The sequence below is a fragment of the Pipra filicauda genome, unplaced genomic scaffold (assembly GCF_003945595.2).
Source record: "Pipra filicauda isolate LSUMZ 115617 unplaced genomic scaffold, ASM394559v2 scaffold34_size3990699_pilon, whole genome shotgun sequence".
Lineage (NCBI taxonomy): Eukaryota > Metazoa > Chordata > Aves > Passeriformes > Pipridae > Pipra > Pipra filicauda.
This window is the reverse complement of record NW_024104476.1, coordinates 1,809,273-1,832,799: the sequence shown is the minus strand read 5'-3', so window position 1 is coordinate 1,832,799 and position 23,527 is coordinate 1,809,273. Positions and strand designations below refer to the sequence as shown.

The 23,527-nt window shown below is 36.0% G+C and overlaps 1 protein-coding gene across 3 annotated transcripts in view; it reads left to right on the top strand.

The window, feature by feature from the left end:
• ADAMTS6 (ADAM metallopeptidase with thrombospondin type 1 motif 6) overlaps positions 1-23,527 on the top strand; it is a 151,517-nt gene that overhangs the window by 16,160 nt on the left and 111,830 nt on the right. For all 3 annotated transcript variants that reach the window (XM_027732329.2, XM_027732332.2, XM_027732335.2), the window contains 3 exons: positions 4,147-4,364; positions 4,900-4,983; positions 5,475-5,620. In XM_027732329.2, coding sequence (XP_027588130.1) covers positions 4,147-4,364; positions 4,900-4,983; positions 5,475-5,620 — 448 coding nt within the window. The remainder of the gene's footprint in view (positions 1-4,146; positions 4,365-4,899; positions 4,984-5,474; positions 5,621-23,527) is intronic.

Sequence of the window (23,527 nt, the reverse complement as noted above, 5' to 3'; positions counted from 1 at the left end):
GGGATGGGGCAAGCCCAGATGTTCCTACACAAATTGGGGAACTAGATGCTGGAAAGCAGTACCACAGAAAGGGACCTGGGGGTCCTGGTTGACAGCAAGTTGAATATGAATTAGCAGTGCCCTGGCAGCCAGGAGGGCCAACCGTGTCCAGGGGGGCATCAGGCAAAGCATCACCAGTGAGCCAAGGGAGGGGATTGTCCCGCCCTGCTCTGCACTGGTGCAGTATCACCTTGAATATTGTGGCAGTTTTGGGCTGCAGAAAATAGAAACATATGAAGCTGTTAGAGAGCGTCCAAAGGAGAGCAACAAAGATGGTGAAGGGCCTTGAGGGGCAACCTTATGAGGAGCAGCTGAGCTGAACTTGGTGTGTTCAGCCTGGAGAAGAGGAGACTGAGAGGAGACCTCATTGCAGTCTACAGCTTCCTCATGAGGGGAAGAAGAGGGACAGACATTGATCTCTTCTCTCTGGTGACCAGTTACAAGACCCAAGGGAATGGCCTGAAGGTTTAGGTTGGATAGAAAGAGTCGTTCACCCAGAGGGTTGCTGGGCACTGGAACAGGCTCCCCAGGGAAGTGGTCACAGCACCAAGCCTGACAGAGTTCAAGAAGCATTTGGATGATACTATGAGGCACCTGGTGTGACTCCTGAGGCTGTCCTGTGCAGGTCTAAGAGTTGCATTTGATGATCCTTGTGGGTTCCTTCCAATTCTGTGATTCTGTTGCAGCTTTATCCTAGAGGGACATGGCATCCAAAGCATCCCCAAATATCTAAAAATAGCTAAAAACTAAAATCCAGTATTAATTTTCAGTTTTGCAGCTTTCACACCCCAGGTTTAAAATCAGTTATACAGTCATCTTCACTGAATTTGACTGGTTTTGGAACTTTTCAACAGTCCAGTTTTGTGTTTTAAAATGCAATCATAACAAAGCTTTAACTGCCTTTTCGCAGGATATCATTTATTTTGTCTGGAGACTGATTTTAGCTTTACCTTTAGAACAGTTTTCCCAGTACTGTATTCAGGGAGGAATCTGAGTAGCTGTGCCACTATTCATTCTGTCAAGTTTCCCCTACTGTAACCTAGACCTAAATTTATTGTGTACCTCTTCTCTTACCAGAGGAGTGATCAGGATTCTGAAATGTTGATAGAGACAAGGGGAATGTTGTTTCTGACCTTCCTGAGAAAATTCACAGTAACTGATAGAAAGTGGGGGACAGAGTTTGGTGAAAGGACATTTGGAATTGGTTGGGATGAATAAGTGATGGACTACTTCATAGTAGATGGTAGCATTACGGTAACTAATACAAGAGAAAAATTGGGGAGGCAAGGACATTCAGATAAGAACATGGAATAGATTGTATGTATTGTCACTAGATTAACTGTTTTATTTAAAACAGCTGAAATAATTAAGGCCTTGGTAAGAAGTTGTCCACTGCCAAATTCCAGTTGCTTCAATGGGTTTTGAGGCCACTGGATTATCTTGCAGAATGCTGTATTCGAATAGGGTTGAAAAACAACAGGAGTTGACATATGAAAGCTGCAGAGTGGCAGATTATTTCCAGATAACTCTGTTATATGCTGATTTATGTAGTGGTTACACTCATGCCAGACTCTACAATTAGTGTATTCTAAAATTAAGTAAAAGCTTGTTAAATGCATGAAATAACAGTGCTAAAATATTTAGAAAAAAGCAGCATAATGTTTTGCTTCAAAGTATTGTCATGGTTGCATCCTGCATGAGTAGTTTGCTATTGCATTTTGAGATCTTTTTCCGATTTTGCTTCTTTCTCTCCTCCTTGAACCTCACCCGATATCTTTAGAAGACTGACTTAGGAAAACTTGGGTTACCGTGGTTGTGAACTCCATCTGTATGTGGATTTGGATTTCTTTTAAGCTACAGTTTAAAACCTAATTCCATATTTTGCACTAATTATTTGGGGGTTAATTACAGTGGTTTTTTCTGGTTTATTTTTGCTTTGTCTGTCCTTTCTATTTTTGCTGTTTTTAGTTCCCAGTAACTATGTTTGATATTAATGAAGTTTAATTTTTTTCTTTTTTAACCTAAAAATATGGTGGAAAAATGATATCACTTGTCACGTAACTAGTTTTGTTAAATAAATTGTAGGCCTTTATTGCTACATTTTAAGTTTTTGAAGAATTTAGTCAGCATTATTTAGTGCTTTTAAAGTAAAGCAGCATAAGCACTAATAAATCCTGAAGTGCAAGGATTGTTTCCAGCTTTCTTATTACTTTGAGACCAGCTGAAGCTTAAACTTCTCCTCTGGATAAGCAAATGAGAATTGTTTATTTTTGTGAAGTCTTCTGAGACCTTTGTTTGAAAGATGCTATCAAGATGAGTCCAGAATAATATTTTTTTTCTCTGAAAGTTTTCTGCATGAGGTCATTGGTTTTCAAGTGTTTAGAATAGATTTGCATCTTTGAGTGAGAAATTATGAAATAATGTGGAAGCAGTATTGCATTTCTAGAATACTCGCGCTCCAAGGGCATCAGAAACATCAGTATGTGTTATTAAAAAATAGAGTGAATTTTTAAAAATTTTCATACGGAAGCTGTCAGAGAAAATTCCAGACGTTTCTAAGTCACTGCTTAAGTGAGATGAAAATCTTTGATCAATTAAAGCAACTTTTAATTTTCTACAATAAAAGTGAAATAACAGGAAAAATTCAGTAGTCATTCCAGAATCCACAACAGGCTTTAATACTTGGTAAAGTTTTTTTTTAGAATGGATTATACCCATTGTAGAATGAGGACAGTTTTGTTAGTGACAACTTTTCAACTATCAGGTTTATTTTCATTTTTTGACTTTTCTGAAAAATGCACCTTTTAAAGCCAACGCTGTGCCTTCAAAAGTTACGAAACGCTTCAGCAGTGGGAACACTGAAGCTTTGTATTCCTGGTTTTGACCTGAACATACATTCTTTGCAGTGTACTTATTGCTCTTTGAAAATAGTGTGCTTAGTTGAATTGCATAATGAATTGTTTTTTTTTGTGGGAGGTACTGGTTCTATCTCAACTCATCCTTAGCTGAGCTTGTTTTAGTAGATATAAGGCTGCATCTCAGAATTTGCTCACTTGAGCAGTCCTGTTCAGACAATTTTAAATGTGTCTAACTGTTAATATTCTTGTGCTCCTCTGTAACTAGCAAAAAATTAGATATTTAGATATTAAGGATTTAGATATTTTGAAACCCTACTTAGATAAAACCAGCCCAATAATATGCTTTGCTATATTATTATCTCTAACTGGAGAACTGTATTGGCCCTTGTGGAAAAGTGATATTTATTACACACCAATAAAGCCAGTTTATCAGGTAAGGATGGATTCAAGTTTGTACTGAGGACAGGAATTCAAATTCAAACAAGTTTGTAGAGTTTGTTTTGCTGTTAATTACAGCTCTTTGTATTTTTAGTAATCAATCTCTTGCATGCAAGAAATATTTTTTCGATATATTTACCTGAAGGAAAAGCATGAATCAATATATTTGAACTAAAATTAGTGTTAAAATAACTACATCAGTTATCCCATGCCCGCCCATTTAAAACTTCCCATTATAGTTAATTCACAAGGTAGATAAAACGTAATCTGATAATCTTCTGAATGGGAAGTTGATCTTTTTGGCCTGAAAACTGATAGGCGTGTAAGCATAATGGCCTAAAAATGGTAGACTTTCACAGGAGGGAAAAAACCTGTTTTGGTACCTTATCAACCTGTTTAATTCCTTAGTAAATTTGGTATCTTCTATGTTAATGTTTAATTTTTGGCTTGTAGTATTTTTTTCCAAATGTTAGAGCTGTCTTGTTCTTATTTTTAAAATTCTTAAGTGTGCTTGTGGTTTATTATAACTAATCTTCAGTATTAAGGTAAATGTGCAGAATCAGACCTGTTAAGAGAAGATTGATAATTTTTCATCCTAGTTCAAGTTAAGGAGAGTCGAGAATATTGAAGCTCAAAGTTAGCTTTCTATTATATAAGTTATTTAAAAACAAAAATTAAAAAAATGTAATTTTTCTTTGCCTCAAGAAAGACTTCAGAACGCTGAGGATGGTAATCTCAACATAAAGCAGCTGCATTTGAATGAGTTTTTACTAGTGACGCTTCTGAAGTGTTTAATTGTTTTGGTTCCTAGAAGACCTCACAAGAAGCAGCAAACCTTGGTGGATGAGTGATGCATCTGCTTTTCGAACTTCGCTTCCAGTCAATGACACACTGAGTAGTCATAGTCGACAGAAGAGATCTGTAAGCCTTGAACGGTTTGTGGAAACACTGGTAGTAGCAGACAAAATGATGGTGGGATACCATGGTCGCAAAGACATTGAACACTACATTTTGAGTGTAATGAATATTGTAAGTTTCATCCTTCTCTGTGCTCATATCAATATGCATGTACCGAAATGATAAAGGACCTGTCAAGTATTTATTTATTGCCATGAATAATGCTTTAATATATGTATTAACTTGCAGGAATTAATAGTTAAAATATTGAAAAATCTTGGCATTACGGGAAAAATGCAGTACTTTTTCTGTCAAGAAGTATGTTGTGGTCACTTTTAAATTGTTGTCTTTAATTTTGAATTCAAATTACATTCAGATTATACAGTTCTATTCTGCTTATGTCAACACTCTTAATACTTATTGTGCTGGATGAATTACGGAACAGTTATAACAAGTATAAACAGTTTTGATTGAAAAGTGCGACTCAAGAAGTTCTTTTAACTGAATGGTCATTTTTTGATAAAAAATTAACTCTTATTTGATGACGATGATAATTAGAATTATGGAATTACATTAAGTGAGGAAATTGGGTTAACTTTTAACCATTTAGGAAGCAAGTAGTGTTTCTTGTCTGACTTTGTGTCTTTTCTTATTTTCTGGAGGTCAGGTTGCCAAACTTTATCGTGATTCCAGTCTAGGAAACGTTGTGAATATTATAGTGACGCGTTTGATTGTCCTCACTGAAGATCAGGTAAGAGCTGTTGCACTGAGCTTTATACCTCTGAAGTAGAGGTTACATTACTGTGTAATATAGTGTTCATTCAATTATTGCTTGAAGTGGCTGCCTCTGAGTACAAAACCTATCATGTAATTTTCACTGCTTTAATCAAGATGAAGCAGTTCAAAGGAATATTCCTCGTGTATCATCTCAAAGATGTCTTTTCTTACTTCAGGTGAATATTGTTACAACTTTGGGGATGTCAGTTTTATTTTTAGATCTGTATTTTGATTTTTTTTTTTGTATTGACATAATGATTATTAAAGTTGGAGCGGAAAGAATGACAGTTCAGTAATACACAGCTGAACTTGGGGTCAGATTTTACAGAGATAAAATTTGGCAAGAAGAATTTATTCCTAGAAACCACTGCTTCTAATTATAGTCCCATTTTAGTTTTCAAAAGGCTTAACAACTGACCTTAGTAATTTGTTTGGAACATTTCTGGTATGCATGTTGTATTGCAGCCAAACTTGGAGATAAACCACCATGCAGACAAGTCCCTCGATAGCTTCTGTAAGTGGCAGAAATCCATTCTCTCCCACCAAAGTGATGGAAACACCATTCCAGAAAATGGGATTGCCCACCATGATAATGCGGTTCTTATTACTAGGTATGGTCATTATAAGTATTGTGTTTATTTTATTTCTGTAGTTTTCTTGTTCTTAGCATATGTATGTGTAGAGGCAAAGTAATATAATTGGTAGGTAACCTTAAAAGGAGGAAAATTAATAGATGGCTTGTCTTAAATGTGTCAGATTATTAAGTATAGATTAAGAATTTGGAAAAGTAAGATCTGCAAATCACTTGCTTCTGCTGTTATTTTCACTTCACAATTGCCAATGCAAAGTATTACAGTAGAAAAGATGGATCCTATTGAACATTTTATACTTTTATAATGGAAAATAATTCATAAGATTGCAGAGAACAAAACAGTTGGGAAAATGTTTTGTTGACCATATAAAATGTGTTTTTAAGAATTTCAAACCAGTGTAATAGTATTTCTCTGAAAACAGGTTCTTGCAGATTCTGGCAATATGAGACTCTGCTTTGTAGCTGGTTTTATTTATTATGTTAATTAAGATGAGAACTGACAGTTTAAATAGGTAGCTTCAAAGCCTGCATATGTGCCCACGTGTTTGCATCTGTTTCACTATTACTTTAATGAATTCAACAAAGCCTGCACTGTAATCTTGCAATCCTGATAAACGTATTCATGTCTGTCCTTTGCAGTTGGGAATAGGCAACTCTAATAGGAGATAAGTTTCACTGTTGTTGTTCAAGGACACTATTTACTCTTTTCTGTTTTGTTTAAGTAGCAGCAGGTGCAGCAGCACGAACTTGGATGAGGATCTTTTTTATTATAATTTCTGCTTTCCAGGACAAGTTCTGTACTGCTTTGTGTATAATCTGTTTGTGGAGTCATTGCATTCACTGCAGAGAAAACTTAAATAGTGATTTAAATAAATCACTAAAATTTGCATAAAGGTAGTAAAAGTTGCTTTTTTTTTGTAGGAAGGTGGTGATTTTTGTTGCTTTGTTTTGCTTAAAAAACAAATCTTTATTTTTGAGAGGAAATAAAAGCTAATGAAACACTTGCATGTATTTTTGTATTCATATTTCGAATGTAATTCTTATGTGTGGTCTTTAATACTACGTAGTAAAAATCAGAATGGTAAAATGATAGATTCAGATTACTGCTAGAGTCCAAGAAGTTTAAAAAAATATTTAAGTCCAATAAAAGTAAATAGAATGAAATTAAAAATAAAATACAGTTACATCCCAAGGTCTTAATTTTTCCCCAAGGCCTTTGTTTATGCTGAGTTTTTTTGCATACAAGTAATTCCTTCACTAGGACTGCTCACAGGTGAAATTAAATACACCTTTACAGCTGTGCTACACATCAAGCTTTTACTGGTATAATTTAGGTGAGTGAAAAACTGTAATCTGTAGGTGGTATGATTGTGTCAGTTGAAGCCTCTCAATATACATGTGTAGAAGCTGCATTAGCAACACTATATTTTTACTGTTTTGGCTGAGTAACCTGACATTTCATTGGTGTTGTTCTGGCTCCGCAAATCACAGTTATTTTCTTTCACTGTCGTACCTTAGCATGTTTTATTACCGTGTGGTCTGTACTGGTTTCCCTGTTCTGGTACAGTTTTCCCAGTGTGCTTATGAATGGTTCTGTGTTCCAGACAAAAGCTTAAGTCAGTGCTAACTTACAGGCCTTTATCTGCAAGAGGAGCAAGTTTTCAGAGAACATGAATAATACCTATTGAGAATTATGTTTTTTCGTCAAAGAGCAGTAAATACTAAGGACCTTTTTTTTACTCTTCATTATGGAGGCTTAGAAATAGTATAAGTATGTAGCATGTGTATGATGTCTTTTAAAAAGCATGTAAGAATACTTCTGTAACTTTCCAGTTTACTTCTAAGAAGTTTACACTTCTATGTATATACCTATCTTTTAAATCAACAAAGTACTTCAATGTTGTGTCTGCAGGCTAGTAATACCTACCTTTATAAAGTTCAGTAATATATGCTTTCAAAATAAAATGCTCGTATTAATTCATTTATCACAAAGTCTACACTAATCACTTTGACTGGATCAATCAGGCTTTTAGTGAAACTGACAGCTATTCTAGCTTATACTAATAAAATGAATCAGCATATCTGAGGAAAAGGTACTTCTTTTTTAGATTGGAAGGAGCAAAGACAAATATATATTAATATGAAGATGTAAATCCATTAACTTTAATATTTCTAAATGGATTACTGAAATGGTGATACACTTCTTTTCATTCTGTTTTCTATCTCTCACTTAAGGAACCACAGTTAAGGCATTGTATGTGAAAGAGAAGGATATAGCTATGGTGCTTTAAACTTGTACTGCGCCAGAAATGTCTTCTACACAAATGAGCTTGAACCTCTACTACCAAATGTTAAGATACTTTTTAGCCACTCTAATAGTATTTTGAAAGCAATTTCCTGAATCTGTCCCACTGATGCTGCTCTGCTTTGTATGAAGTAATTACATTTTCATTGAATTTGACACTGGCACCAATTTTTGGTCACTGTGTACTTCAATTTTATGAAAAGTAGGAAAGTTTCAGTTTAACATTATGAATAGTTTTGTGTTGATTAAACCCAGATATTTCAGTAAGGAGTTTGATGTATTTGAAAGTATTACCTAGTCCTAGACAAGTATTTAAAGCTTGGAACTACACCAGTCTATCTGAAAAGTGGGGCAAAGGTTTTAAGAACCGTGCAAATGAAGGCAGTACCTCAGCTTTTGTTAGCAGTTCCTTCACGTTGCTTTCAAAGGTGGCATGCTCTGATGTGGAAAAACAGTATTAAGGGTGCTGATTCCCTAGGGCTGTCTGCCCCTAAACAAGGTGTATGCTAAAACCAGGTAGTCTCACTGTCATGGGGATATCCCAACTGATCTATTGATGAGTCCCATGGAGATGTTACCGTGCCTACTAAGCCACCAGTCTTTGGACAAGAGCCTACCTATGTTTGGAGTGCTTGGTGTATGGTCTTCTCTGTTGTGGTCCTGCAGCTACCCTGCAGTATGCAGGGTGCGTATTTTACTAAGTGGGTAGGGAATTCTGGAAAACTTCTTTGCTAATTAAACATAAGGCAGGTAAGACCTTAGATTGTGTAGTGCTCAGTCTTTGAAATTTCACCTATCTTTTTTCTGTTGGAGAATATGTTTATGTCTGAGACTTCAATGTTTTATCTTGTAACTGTCCAAACTGGGTTCTTGGGGAGAAGTGAAAGTAGAATGCTAAGCAGACAGGTTTTATTATGAGGTTGATTAATGGTGTAATGCTGGTAAGACACTGTTGTCTTTTTTTCTTTTAGGTAAATCTAGTGAATCCTTAAATTTATTTCATAGTACAAAATAATAAAAATAGGAGGAAAACTTTTATGATTCTCTAATCTCAAATTCTTTGGGAAAAAAAAGGGTCACATTGTCAGATTTTTCATATTAAGATTGCATGTAAATTTTGTCTTGTGCATCCCACCTCATTAGATGTATCTCTTTGCCTTTTTGAAGTTAGTTATTATTTGGTGATTTGTTTTTTTTAACCTTCCTTGGTAGCCTACTTCCTCTTTTTGTTTCTTCAGAAACTCTAAAAAATAGAGTCTCCATAGATTACAAAACCACAAAACTTCAGAGGTACAGTGTACACTATTACTTTATTTTTACTTTTTTTTTTAAGAACACTTAAGCTGGTTTTCCTTCCGTTTCTATAAGTTGCTTCCTTCTCTTAATCTTAAAGATTATAAAGTAGGAATTGTGAAATTCCTTACCAAGACCTTGGCTAACTATACGTTATGAATAGAACTATTCCTTGTCCTATGTACCTGCATGGAAAGGTAAGGGTCAGAGGGCTGGATTCTAGGTTACATTTTGTAATAGGGATGGAGAAGATAAAAAAAATTTTAAAATGCCTATTTTTTTTCTTTAACACATTGAGTTCTCTAGTACTACATTTCTGTATAGCTCAAGATGGTTAGTTTGATTTGTCCAGGTACTAAATGGTTGTTTTTCCAAATTATGTGTGACTGACTGAGTTAACTTTGCAGAATAAAGTATTTTGCTGCTGAGAGGGAAGATCTAGAGTTATTATTCTGCCTCCTGGTGTGTTAGTAGATCAAATAAAAAAGGCATAACAAACAGCCCAAAGAGAGGAAGGTTTCAGGGGAAAGTTGAAGTGTGTATCTGAAGGGACAGAATTTGATCTTAAAGGTACAGTTGTTTTAAACAGAGAAACATTTGAAACCTCACTTACTTAAGGAGACAGTACTTCTCAAAAATTGTTGAAATGTCATCTCTTGGTAGCATCATATACCATGAGTTTGTTTTACATTTTAGAAGAAAAACAAATTCACTATGCTTGACAAAAGCATTATCTCTTTGCAGTTAGAGTGCTTTTATAGGAACATATATGAGTTCCTTGCAAAAAACTTACTAGAATTAATTTTCAGACTGTAAACCTGCATCCTTTTATGTAGATACACTTCATGAAATTAATGACCTAAAATACCTTAAAATATAAAATTCTTTTACTTGGATTGGAATCTACTTGAATTATGAGCAGCTTATTTATGAGCAGCTTACTGCTTTAGCAACAATTTATTCTACAGCTCCATTGAACTGATTCACTGTGTTGCAGGAATCTTTATTTGCTTGAATAAAGAATCAGAGCCATGTGATGATTTTATTAAGTCATATATACCTTGATTTCAGGTTAGACTGAGAGTAAAAATATTCAGTACCATAGATGTTCCAGTTTTTCTATTTCTCAGGGTTTTAAATGGGCTAGTACATGTTAATATTGTGGGACGGTGAATGAGCTCCCTCATAATAGAATCTTATATTCTTTCCAGGTACAACTGTACTTGTAACTCAGTAAGTGAATGTATTGCTAAGTGGTGTGGTATGGCTTGTATTAGCATTAACATCAGTATTAGTGTGCAAAATGTCTTTAGCAACACTACTGAAGCCCATATGGGAGGCATTAGCATTGTTACACAATTGGTGGATTTTTCAAGTCTTTCAAGGAGAGAAATTTTATAGAATTAGTTTATTTTATTGTATATGTGCAAGATTAATTTCACAATTTCAGTCATGTGCCCTTACAGGCAAGATATACTCACTTTCATTTGTCTGTGAGGTATGCATCCAATGAGCAGGCTAGTGCTGCCAGTTTTTCTAAGAGGATGGAAGGAATATTTAAGATACATATAAGATATATATGGTTGCAGTTCTAAACTGTAAATTTTGTGATTCATAATCTAAGAACTGCAATATTTCTGGCATTGCAGTAGATACTCGAGAGGGGCAAAAAGTTTCTAGTTTCATTTTGCATATCTGTGTAGAGCTGACCACAATTATGCCTTTCATTTTTTTAATAACATTAGGAGATTTTAGGCAGCCAGGGATGATTTGGTGTTTGCATTGTTCGTATAGCAGTTGTAAAAGGAAATCTGTGTAATGGACATAGTTGCCCTTTTGCATGTCAGTTTCCTATAGTTAGTAGTATACTTTTGTAATAAGTAAGATTTCCCCATCAGATTCTGTACTAGTTAAGGCATTTGGTAGTGAGGTGGGGCCAGCCAGCCAGGACTTTGCACATTCCTTTCTTCCTGCAGGTCCAAAATTGTTATGCTCGTTTTCTGAGGCACTTTTTCACTTTTTTTCTGGGCTTCTTAACTTGTTGCAAAGATTCCTCCTTTATAATACAAGTCACTCTCACATTGGTCAGTGAGCACAATTTCCTAGTCTTATCCAATAAATCTGTACATCCAAAGAATTTCTATTCCCATGAAGCCTTGTCTCCAATCCTCATCCTGTGGCTTCTTCCTCTGTTGGGGAGAAGAGCTCCTATTTTAAGAAATAATTCTGTGTCTAATTTTTTTTACTTACTTGACTCTTGGTCTATTAAGCAGTTTTCACCCTTGTTTTTTATGCAACCTTTCAGCTTGTTCTTCCAGAGTTCCTTGGTTTGAATTTAAGCTTCTACAGGAGACTGTTTTTCCTTATTTGATTTTTGTGCAAAAATTATAACAGTTATTCCGTGACTTTGTTTCCTGGTGACCATATTGGTAAGATTACTTCTCTGAGGGAGAGGTTTGAAAAGCTGAGATATATACATTGCCCTTAGTGTCTGCCTCTGCAGATATTTAAAATGCAAGGAGCCTGCTTTTCAAATAAGAGCACTAAATTATTTGTTTTCAGGGAATTGAAGGGATATATGAGAGAAAAAAAATGTATCTGCATATTCAAAATTATGTATTTGGAGGAAAAAAGCAAACTAAATTGAAACGTTCTAGGACTCTGCTCAACACATTTGGGAGAGTAAGGCATTTTATTTTGTTTGTACAGTGCTTCACAAAGTAGGAATATTTCTACCAGGTTTCTACACATGATATTATGTTCCTTACGCTCCTTGTTAGAGACGTGCTACTGACCACTTAAATTAGTATGTTGTTAGATATGGCACCAGTGTCCCAGTTCTTATATTCTTACTCTTGTGTCAAAAACATTTTGAGGGTCTTTGCTATCTTAAGGCATATTCTTTGGAATGGCTACCCCAAGACTGAGAAAAAAGGAGTTGTGACTGAGACATACAGTGTAACAAGTGTGAGCCTTTACAGCAGTGCATGGTCAGCGTGTAGATGATTCACTTTAGATACAAGATTGCAAGCCCTACATCCTGCCCCCTGTAGGGGGAGGAAACATACTCAAGAGGTTTCAGTGGGGAATTATCCGTATCCTGTATGTCTTTTGAGAGGTGAAAGGCTGTAGACTGTGAAATGACGTTAGAAAGTCAAGTTAGATGACACAGGCAATAGAGAAAAATCTGAAGTAATTGAGAATAAATAAAATCTGTTGGCATATTTTGTAATTTTCCTCTCGGTGAAGTTATAAACTTGTTGTGTGGTTTTTTTTATTTCTCTTCCCCACATTAACAGAATAAGGCCTTAAATGTTGTTCAGGTTTCTACTCTTGGCTGAGATTTGTTTTGTTTTGTTTTGTTTTTTGAGGGTGTAGATTAGGGTAAGTTATATCTTTAAAATTTATTCCTAGATTTTGTAGCTGAAAGGAACCAAGTAGGCTCTGTGGAATTTGAGGGAACTCAAGTGGAATAATAAAGTAACTAGAATGTGAATCTGAAAAACTGCTTATTGCATGGCAAATATCAACCAGCACATTATTTGCAGCTAATTAACAAGCACAACATGTGAGTGGAATGTTTTCTAATCAATAAAAAGGCTGTTATTTTTAATTTCTGATGCCATTAGTTGACTCTTAGTATACAGTTGGTTAGTTACAAGACGTGTATTCTGATTTAGTGTATAAAATTTGAGTCTGTGAGGGATGAAGGATGGAAAAGGTATAAGGTATACCCGGAGTTTGCCTAATCCATTCCAGATGGACAAAATGTGTTCAAAATGTGCTTTATTTAATATTGAATCCAGAAGAGTGACCAATGTCATGAAGTAAAGCTCAGACTTTCATGTTCTGAGTGCAGACTTGAAGTCTGAAAGCTCTTTTTTTTTTGGGGGGGGGAGATTGATTGAAATGCTTGGTGCTAAATAAAAAGACAAGTAATATTCTCCTATCTCAATTGAAGACAGAATTTTTCGGTGTAGTCCCACAGACATATCTTAAGATGTGCTCTTTGAGTGGAACTGATTACATACCTGATAATTTTCCGAATTGGAAAACTTGAGAATATCTACCAGCACACAGCATGGGCAATGCAACTCATTAGTGCCCTCAGTTAAAGTCTTTCTCTAAATGAGGCAATGAAAGTTTTGGTAATTAAAAATGCACTGGGATAAATCCATAAAATGCCAAACTACATACACTATTGATAGTAATGGAATGTTAGTGCCTTTATTTTACAAAAAAACTTTTCCTTTTACACACTGGGCCTACTAGAGAAGAAAAAAAACAGTGAAAAATACTTTTATATGATTTATTTTTTCCCTTTTTTTTTTTTCCAGGCATTCCCCTTCTGAGTTGCACAAAGGGTCATAAAACTATTCAAATTATAGTTTTTCCAGGAAATGTTTGGTGGTAATATTTCGGGATATCTGTTAGAACACTCAGTTGCTGCTTGGCCAGATATCTGAGGAAGGGCTTTTAGCAGTTAGAAATGTCGTCTTTTGCCTTCTTTTTTTTATTAAGAACATATACTTGTTTAGAAATCTCTCATTTTTAATTTTTCTTAGTAATCTGAGTAGAATTCTTGCATTCTTTGGTGTTTTTCCCTGCTCTTGCTTAAGTACAATATTGGGGCTGTTATTACTTTCATAACCTACAATGACTGATAGAATAATACATACGCTAGTGAGCAGCTTTTGTTCCTCATTTTTAACAATCCAGAAAAGCATATTAGGCCAGTTTCTTCCCTGGATTTTCACCAATTTTGATATTTGTCTGTGATCTATTACATGAATTCTGTCTCTCACCACACATGAATATATACTACCTTTTCATGTTTTCTTCTCATTTTAAACATCAGTCTGGACTATTTAGCTCAACTTTACAGCTACATTTTATTAGATTGGCTGAGTATAAGAGTACATAGGGGCATGAAGGGCATGATTATTTATGCTTTGAGGTCAATTGCAGCAGGCCCATTATTTCAGTAGGATCTGGATAAGATTTCAATTTGAGTTCATGGCTAGTTCATTTTAATTATGCAAATAGTCATGGAAAACCTAAACTGAGCACTGTCTGTTCAGTGCTGCTTAATAACTTTTTGAAATATGTTGCAGCTTTAAGATGTGGAATAATGAAGTAAGATGCACGAGTATCTTAACCTTTTTTAAGTAAGGATGGTATTTTCTCTGAAGTTGTACCCATTTCAGAATTGAATTCATGGTATTTAGAAACATAGATTATGTGTAGAGATGGATCATTTGCTAACTAATTTTTAAGTGTATTCAGTGTGTTAAATGTACTTTCCAAAGTGATTAACACTATTTACAGGTTATTTTTTTTTTGACAAGGGTTTTTTTTCACTCGATTGCTCTGTTAGTGAATTTACGGCAAAGAAGTGACACTTGAAAGGAAGTGTCTGAAAATTTTCCAGTCAAAGAGCAGATGTGAATAGGCAGGAGGAGAGGATATTGCAGAATCATCCCAAGTAAAGAAATAAATTGTTGTTTATGTCTGCAGTTGTAACTGTTCAGTTTCACTTTCATAATGTATAATGAAATGTAACTTAAAAGGCTATTAAAATTCTGACAGAACTGGATGATGGAAGTAAAATAAAAATTTGAAGTTAAAATTCCATACTTGAATGTTTTGTAATTGCCATAGTGGCCTGATCACTTGTACAGGGCTAATTGGTACTGACGTTGATTTTGAAATCAGATCTGCTAAACAGCATTAAACTCAAATGAAATCAAACTCTTTTGTTTTCAGCTCAAATACAAGTATTTTAATTAATAAGAAATTTGATGGAGAAAATAAGAAACCACATGTATTTATATGTGGTATATTCCGGATTCAGTTACGGCCTGTGTTGAATTCCTAGTTATTTTCTTAACTGAGACTTCTACTTTTCTAATGATACTGGTTTTACAGTCATTACTATATGAAGTGTAAGACATATGTTTTACAATCTTTATTATATGAAGTAAACACTGGAAAATAAGTTTTGTGGAATACAAACACTGAGATAATACTGAGAACTAACTGAAATTCTGGTGAAATTATGTATTTTGTCACAGCTTGTGATAGAGTAGTGGTCTGGCAAACTGTAAATATGAAATCGTAAACACATTTAGTGACTAGCAAGTCTTGCGTAGATTTGTTCTTTCATACTCTGTATTCCAGTTCCTCTCCAGAAGGAAATGGGAGACCTGGTTGCCTGGGACATGGAGAAGGCTGAGGTACTCAGTGAGTTTTTTTCCGCAGTCTTTACCGGCAAGTACTTCATCTACTTTGCCTAAGTTGCAGAAGGCAAAGGCAGGTACTGGGAGAATGTGTGATCACCAGCTGTAGGAGAAGATCAGGTTCAAGACCACTTAAGGAATCTGAAGGTGCATAAGTCCATGGGACCTGGTGACATATATCCAATGGTCCTGAGGGAACTGGTGGAGAAAGCAGCTAAGCCACTATTTATCATATTTGAGAAGTCGTGACAGTCTGGTGAAGTTCCCAGTGATTGGAAAAGGGGAAACACAACCCCCGTTTTTAAAAAGGGTAAAGGGAAAGATTTAGAGAACTAGAGACCAGTCAGTCTCATCTCTGGGCCCAGCAAAATCATGGAGAAAATGCTTCTGGAAAAATGCTAAGGCACATGGAAAATAAAGAGATCATTGATGACAGCCAATATGACTTCACGAAGGGCAAATCATACCTGACCTGTATGGTGGCCTTGTATGATGGGGTTGTAATTTTGATAGATAAGGAAAGAGCAACTGATGTAATTTATTGGATTTGTGCAAAGCATTTGGTACTTTCCTACATGACATCCTTGTCTCTAAATTGGAAAGACATGGATTTGATGGATGGACCAGCTGGTGGATAAGGAATTGACCAGTTAGTTGCACTCAAAGAATTGCAGTCAACAGTTAATCGTCCAGGAGGAGAGCAGGGACAAGTGGCATTCCTCAGGGGTTGATATCAGGACTGAGGCTGTTTAATATCTCTGTCAGGGAAATGACCTGTAAGATTGAATGCACCCTTAGCACATTTTCTTGAAACACCAAGCTGTATGGCGCGGGAGGGAAGGGATGCCATCCAGTGGGACCTTGATAGACTTGAGAGGTGGGCCTCTGGGAACCTCGTGAAGTTCAACAAGACCAAGTGCAAGGTCCTGCACCTGGGTCAGGGCAATTCCAAACCTGGATACAGGCTGATTTTCCTCTGTTCTTATCTATTTCTTCTCTTTTTGGGACCAGATTATCTTTGTAGGTCTCTTCAAACTGAAATATTTTATTCTTAATTGTTTATTGAAGGTTTCAGTTGAAATAGTTTATTCAGGCAAGCACTGAATGTACCAAGTGTTTTAACGTGGAAAGATGTAGTGGTGAACTTGCATCCTTTCGGAGAGAGAAGAGGTATTTCTTTCCAGTGTGTATTTGCCTGCCTTAAGATTAAGATTTCCTTTAATACCACAGTATGAAATCATGGATTTTTGTTGGTAGCACAGTGCAGTGAAATACGTTGCATTCTAGTTGCAGCAAAATCATTATTTGTTACATGTAGCAGTTTTATTTTGGTAAATTAGATATATCTGTTTATGTGTAATGGAGAAATTACAATTGTTCTGACCATCAGAACAATCAGAAACATATTAAAACATTTAGCTGTTAAGTATTAGACACATTATACTCTGCAGCTGCTTTGGCTGTAAAAGAAGATTTTAATCTTCCACTGCCGCATCCAAAAGGCTTTTCTGCCATCAGAATAATTTATAATTATAATACATAATTTTATCATCCTGTGACCTCTATACATTTAACTTCTCTTTAAGTGGTTCTGTTCAGTGAGTTATCAGGAAGAGTATTTACAATGGCTACAGTCCTATATTTTGATCTATAAATCAAACTCTAATGCTTATGCCAAGTGCCTTAAATATTAACTTGGCTGTGCACACTTTTATGTATATATATATATATATATATATATATATATATATATACACACACACACATATACGCAGATATATATATATATATATATATATACATATATATATAAACTAACCCTGCATGAGTATATCGTATTGAAGGATTTAGGCTATATAGACGGCACTGTACTTTCTTTTTGCTTACAGGTGATAACAACTAGATTTAGTGTATGGGAGGGAGGGGAAGGAAGACATGAACATTTTGTGTGTGTGCATGCATGGGGAACAACACCGAAAACCTCTTTTTCCTTCCACACTTTAAAGCCAACAAAACCCTGCAGATTCCTCAGCCTGGATCACTCTTGAAACAAAATGTAGTACTTAAGACTTCTTTTACAATGTCATAATGTTACTTTTAAAATTATTTCTCCCAACTTTGCATGCTTTTTTCCCCCTGCCATGCTCATGTTGTGACTCAAGCTCGTGTTATATGATTTTTGTAGAACTAGGAAGGAAAATAAAAATGTTAGTGGTATTTTCTTTAAGCCTGTAAATTTATTTCTGCCACTTCAGTGATGTTATTTATAGCTGTGCTTTCTTCTGGTTGAGGTCACTATTACTGATCTACTTGTATCTTGCCAATAATGTATGCCATAAGCTTTTCCGTCATCCTTGAGATTCAGATGCATCCTTTGCTCACTTGGTGCTTGTTAAAGAGAGTCTTCTTCCATACAAATCTTGAATCACTTTTTCTCCGAGTGTCTGGTGCAGCCGTGGGGAAGTATTTTCTGTGAGGTAGTCTGGAGCAATGTTTTGTGGGACTGGTTTGTGATACAGTTGTGTTTTAGTGTCCTGTTACTAAAATCACCTCATCTGTAGAAATAGAATTGCTCTATTGTTAAACAGCTTTTTGGAATCACAGACCCATAGCACTGTAAAATAAATGTGTACTTGGGAATTTTTTTTTAAGTCTAGAGACAATAGATATGTAGTAAAACCAAACAAGACTGAAGGGTTCATCAAGGCCCTTTTGACTAAGAGTTTAGTTCCTGTGCTACTCTGTAGTCTTGTGGAAGATTTGGCAGTGAGAAATCATGCTCAACTGTGAAGGATTTTTCTAATTTAAAATTCTTTTAATCCCCATAAGGTATTTCATTAAGGAATTTCAACTTTTCTGTTTGTAGACCATAGTCTTCAGCTTGGAAGTACTGGTGAACTTGATTGCAGATAGTTAGAAGTTTGTAGTCTGTAAAGTATGTTCAGAGGCTCAGAGGGAAAACTTTTTTATACTTAGTAAGACAATGTACAGTCCTCATTGTATGAACCTCCTTCATGTAAGTACATGAATTTTGTATTTTACACAGTGGTAAATATATTTGATGTTTGTAAATGGCAAGGATATGTTGGAATTTATCAGTGTGTGTTTTCAGAGACAAGACACTTTGATAATCAGTTTGAGATAACCTATATCTCCAGATTATCTTTTAGCATTGCTTTTTCAGTGTGTGTAATTTCTTCTAGCTCACAATAAAATACTTTATTTCTGGAATTAACATTTCCATTGTATCAAATATGGTGATTTTTGTAGGTAAACTACTTTGTAAGATGTTAGATTAAAAACTGGATACAAATTAAAAGAGTATAATAAAAAAGATTTTGTGTCTGATAACACAGTATCAAAGGTACGAGTATACATTATGTGGCAATTTAATTTTTTGGGAGAAGGGGATTATAAATACATAACAGAGCAAAGCGCATGACTATCTCATATAAATAAGGCAATGTCATACATTACCCCTTGTCCTATCACAACAAGCCCTTGTAAAAAACCCTCTCCAGCTTTCTTCTTTCAGAGGGTCAAACCTCTCTTCTATTAGCCTGCTAGCTATTTTCTTTTAACATCTCTTACGTAATTGGTATGAAGAGTTTCGCTTGTTTGTAACTAAACTTATTAAAAACAAACAAACTTCTTCACTGCTACTTGCCCTTATAGCTGAAAGATCTGAAAGAGCAGTAGTTTAGTCAAAATTATCAAATGGATAGCAGTATGCTAAGGAAGGCCTTGCCTTAATTTCTGGAGCCTGTTTTATCATGTGTACTGTGGTAGCTTTGCTTAAGAATATTTCCATGCCTGACATGGACCACAAAATGAGGATAGCAAAGTACTTCCCACTGTAAGTGAAGTTCTGGTTTGTAACCACCTGAGAAATCTGAATATACATAAGTCTATGGGACCCAGATGAGAAGCATCCTAGAGTCCTGAGGAAGCTGGCCAGTCATGCCAATCAGGTGAAGAACCTCATGGGTGGAAAAAGGTCCCACCTGACCAACGTAGTGGGCCTTCTGTAAGGGAGTGACTACATCAGTGGATAAGGGAAGAGCTACAGCTGTTATTCACCTGGACTTCTGTAAAGCCTTTGACATGGTCCCTTACCATATCCTTCTCTCTGAATTGGAGAGTGATGGATTTGATGGGTGTACTGTTATGTGGATTAGGAATTGGTTGGATGGTTGCATCTAGAGGGTAGTGGTCAAGGGCTCATTGACAAGTGATGTCCCTCAGGAGTCCGTACTGGGATCAGTGTTATTTAATGTCTTCAACAAGGATACAGAGGAATCGAGTGCACCCTTAGCAAGTTTGCAAGTGACACTAAGCTGACTGGTGTGGTTGACACTCCTGAAGGATGGGATGCCATCCAGAGGGACCCGCACGAGCCTGAGAAGTGGACCCATTTGAACATCAGGAGGTCCAACCAGGCCAACTGTGAAGTGCTGCACCTGAGTCAGGGCAACTCTGGTATCAACACAGGCTGGCAAATGAAGAGACTGAGAGCAGCTGTTGAGAAGGACTTGGGGGTGGATGAAAAACTGGACATGACCTGTCAGTGTGCACTTGCAATGCAGAAAGCCAAACGTGTCTTGTGTTGCATCAAAAAGGTGTGGGCAGCAGGTTGAGGGAGATGATTGTGCTGCTTTACTCTGCTCTTGTGAGATCCCACTGAGAGTACTGCATCCAGCTCTGAGCTTCTCAGCAGAGGAGGAGAGGAGCGAGTCCAGAGGAGGACCATGAAGAAAATTAGAGGAATGTAAAACCTCTCCTGTAATGAATGGCTGAGAGAGGTTGTTCATCCTGGTGAAGAGAACTGGTCAATGAGTCTATATTGCATTCTCCAGTATCTAAAAGAAAGGCCTGTAGGCCTCTAGGGAGCTGTAGAGGAACTTTTACAAGAGCATGTAGTGACAGGACACAGGGGAATAATTTTAAACTGAAAGAGTAGATTTAAATTTGATACACAGAAGAAATTCTTTACTATGTGGTGAGCTCCCAGAACAGATTGCCTAGAGAAGTTGAAGGTACTCCATCCATGGAGGTGTTCAAGGCCAGTTTACACTCTGAGAAAACTGATGTAGTGGTGGGCGTCCCTGCCCATGGTGGCAGAGTTGGAACTAGGTGGTCATTGAAGTCCCTTCCAACCCAAACAATTCTATATGGTCTTTGACCCAGGGATCAGTGTTCACTGTGAGCACTGGATGATTGCTTGGGATGCATGTGGCTCTGAGTAGAGATACACAGTTGCTAGTGCCCTGGATCCTAGGAATAGTCTCCAGAAACAGTTGTAGTCTATAGCAAACATTGACAACACTATAAGAACAAAGCTGGTATCTACTGTGCTTCAGAACTATACTACTTCAGAACTTATGATGCGCCGTGCTTTGCTATACTTCTTTCAGCTTCCTAAATTCTGACAGCCTTGGTTTTGAGAATGAGGGGAAAATGGTGTGTGTGAATGTTTGTGTGAAGCAGGGAAATCATGCGATGTCAGGACAGAGCAGAAGGAGAAAGTGTTGACAAGCAACCAATGGCAAAAAAGAAGTCCATAATCATATTAGTAATATTATTTTTATGCAAATGTGCATTTGGATAATGTACCTTGAAAAATTTGATCTGTTGGTAAGTAATTTATTCAATCCCCCAAAATCTCTTACTGTTTTCCAACTGCTGTTTTGCTCTTAGTATGTCACAGCATATATTGTTGTTAGGAATGATGTCAGTTTTATATGCTGAAATCAAGCTTGAGAAATTCTTGGTTTTCAGTAGTATAGACTCACTGAACACTATATGAGACATAATTTTATAGTTGCTCTCAAATCAAAATCTTGATGATCTCCTACTCCATGGATCTATTTTTTCCAAATAGTTACCAAGTAATTTCCTGTTACATGTGGTGAGGTTAAATCCCAGACTACCAGCTCACGATTGCTTCATATTTCCAACTACAGCTTTTTGGACAAAACTTTAGAAACAGACTCAGATATTTCTGAAGTTTTGCTTTTCACAGATCAATTTTCTTAATTTTTTTTTTTCGTAGCCATCACAAAACTGCAGTTGATTATACTTGAGTAGATTATCACATTTGTGTATTTGAATGTGTTTTCCCACTAAAATAATAAAACACAAGCAAGGCTGAGCTATTTGAAAAATGTAATGAGGGAGCTGAAAGACTTGAAATGGAACACTATGTAAGTACTATAATAGCCTTCACTCAGCTTTAAAGTTTTGCAGGGGTCTCAGTAAGACAGTTTGCTGTTGTTTTACTATGCTATATTTCAGAATAAATTTTAAACAAAATTTAAGATATACCCATGCCTTTTAGACAGATATTGACAGTGCAGTTTTTGCTCCATTTTTAGTACTTTTCACTGACAAGATTTCAGGTGTGTGTTGTACATTTAGCAATATATAAAGGGCACAGCAGGAATTGGTTCACAAACATCCAGAACTAATCACTTGTGTTCTACAATTTAAGTTAAAAAATTTGCAATCTGTAGATAAATAATGTTCTCCTATATCTGACAAAGAGTAAGACACAGAACACACTTAGGGGTCACATACTTTCCTTTGACCATTGCACACATTTCTAGAAGTAGTTAATGTTGCTGCAAAAGTATGCTTTCATATGTTGCAGGTTGATTATCAACAAGTTTGTTAACCCAAGGGTCAAATAAATCAAGAGTATCTTCTGTAACTGGTTCTTTATGTCTCTATTTTTTAATATTTTGTCCTCCAACATAGTTATACTCAACACCAGAATCTTATCAGACGGAAAAAAAAAAGGTATAATTTGATGTGTCATTTGAGCATTTTCATGTTTCTATGTCCAACTATGAGGGAGTTTAAAGAGGCAGGATATTCAGAAAGTGACATCCCCCCTTTGGAAACTAAAGCTTTTAAATTACTTGGAAATAGAGGCATCAGAAATATTCAGGAATATTTTAGGTCTAAGTATTAATTCAGCTAAAACACTGGCCCACTCTTGTAGGAAGATAGAATTGCCATCATATAAATTGCAGTAACATTTCAAACTAAAAGGCTTTACATTTTCAGTAGGGGATAGAAAGCTCTTAAATATTGGCTAAAGATTTCTTTTTTTTTCATGATAAAAATATGATTTGCTGGTTTTATTTTAATTAAGTTATTGACTTAGTAGATGGCACTCTTCCCTCTGAGTCACCAAGGTGTCTACAAGGTGTCTGTATCCAAGGTTCCCTTTTTTAGATACAGTATGGAATTTATCCTGACTCCCTCTGCTCATTAGAACACAAGTATCAGTTGCCATATTCTGGCATAATTTCTGCTTAACTATTACATTCTTGCTTGTCTCAATCTTTGCTGCTGCTACTGGATAATATTTGTTTCTATGTACTGGTGTGTGTGTTAGTATTAAAATTGTGGTAATACCCTGTCATACATACATTCTTCCACCCTTCACTCATCACCTTGTACGTAACAGGGCGTGATTGCCAAATCTTCACTCGCCTAAGTCATATATACGACTTCAATAGAGCTATTTTCACCCCAAGATCAAAATTCCTTGAGTAAAACTTAGGAACCAGTTATCTTGCAGTAAATTTTATGTGAGACTTTGAGGCATGCAGTTATATTGATCCTCTGTGCTTGTAGTGTTGAAACAGGATCTCTTGCCACGGGTTTTTACCTGCTAAAAGGTCTGATTCTGCTGCTACAGACATAAATGTAAATAACAAGTAAACAATTTAAATATAAAATATAGTCTTTAAATACATGCTTTTCACATCTATGGTATTGAAATTTTATTGCCAGTGTGCTTGGGTCATATGAAGTTACAATCTTATAATTTTGACTGTTAGTACCTTTGTCCATGCCATGCCGCAGATGTCTGTGTCCTGAACCCACAGCAACAAGGAAAACTGGGTTTCACTATCTCTTCATTATCCTCGCTACTTATGCCAAAGACACTGAACTTTTATATCATCTACAGACTTATACACCATGGGCTTTTTCTTTTAACCTTTTATGTAGCAGATTAGGGTAGTCCTGATTTTCCTGGTTTTGTGTAGCATTTCTTTTTCTTTTTTTCTTCTTTCTT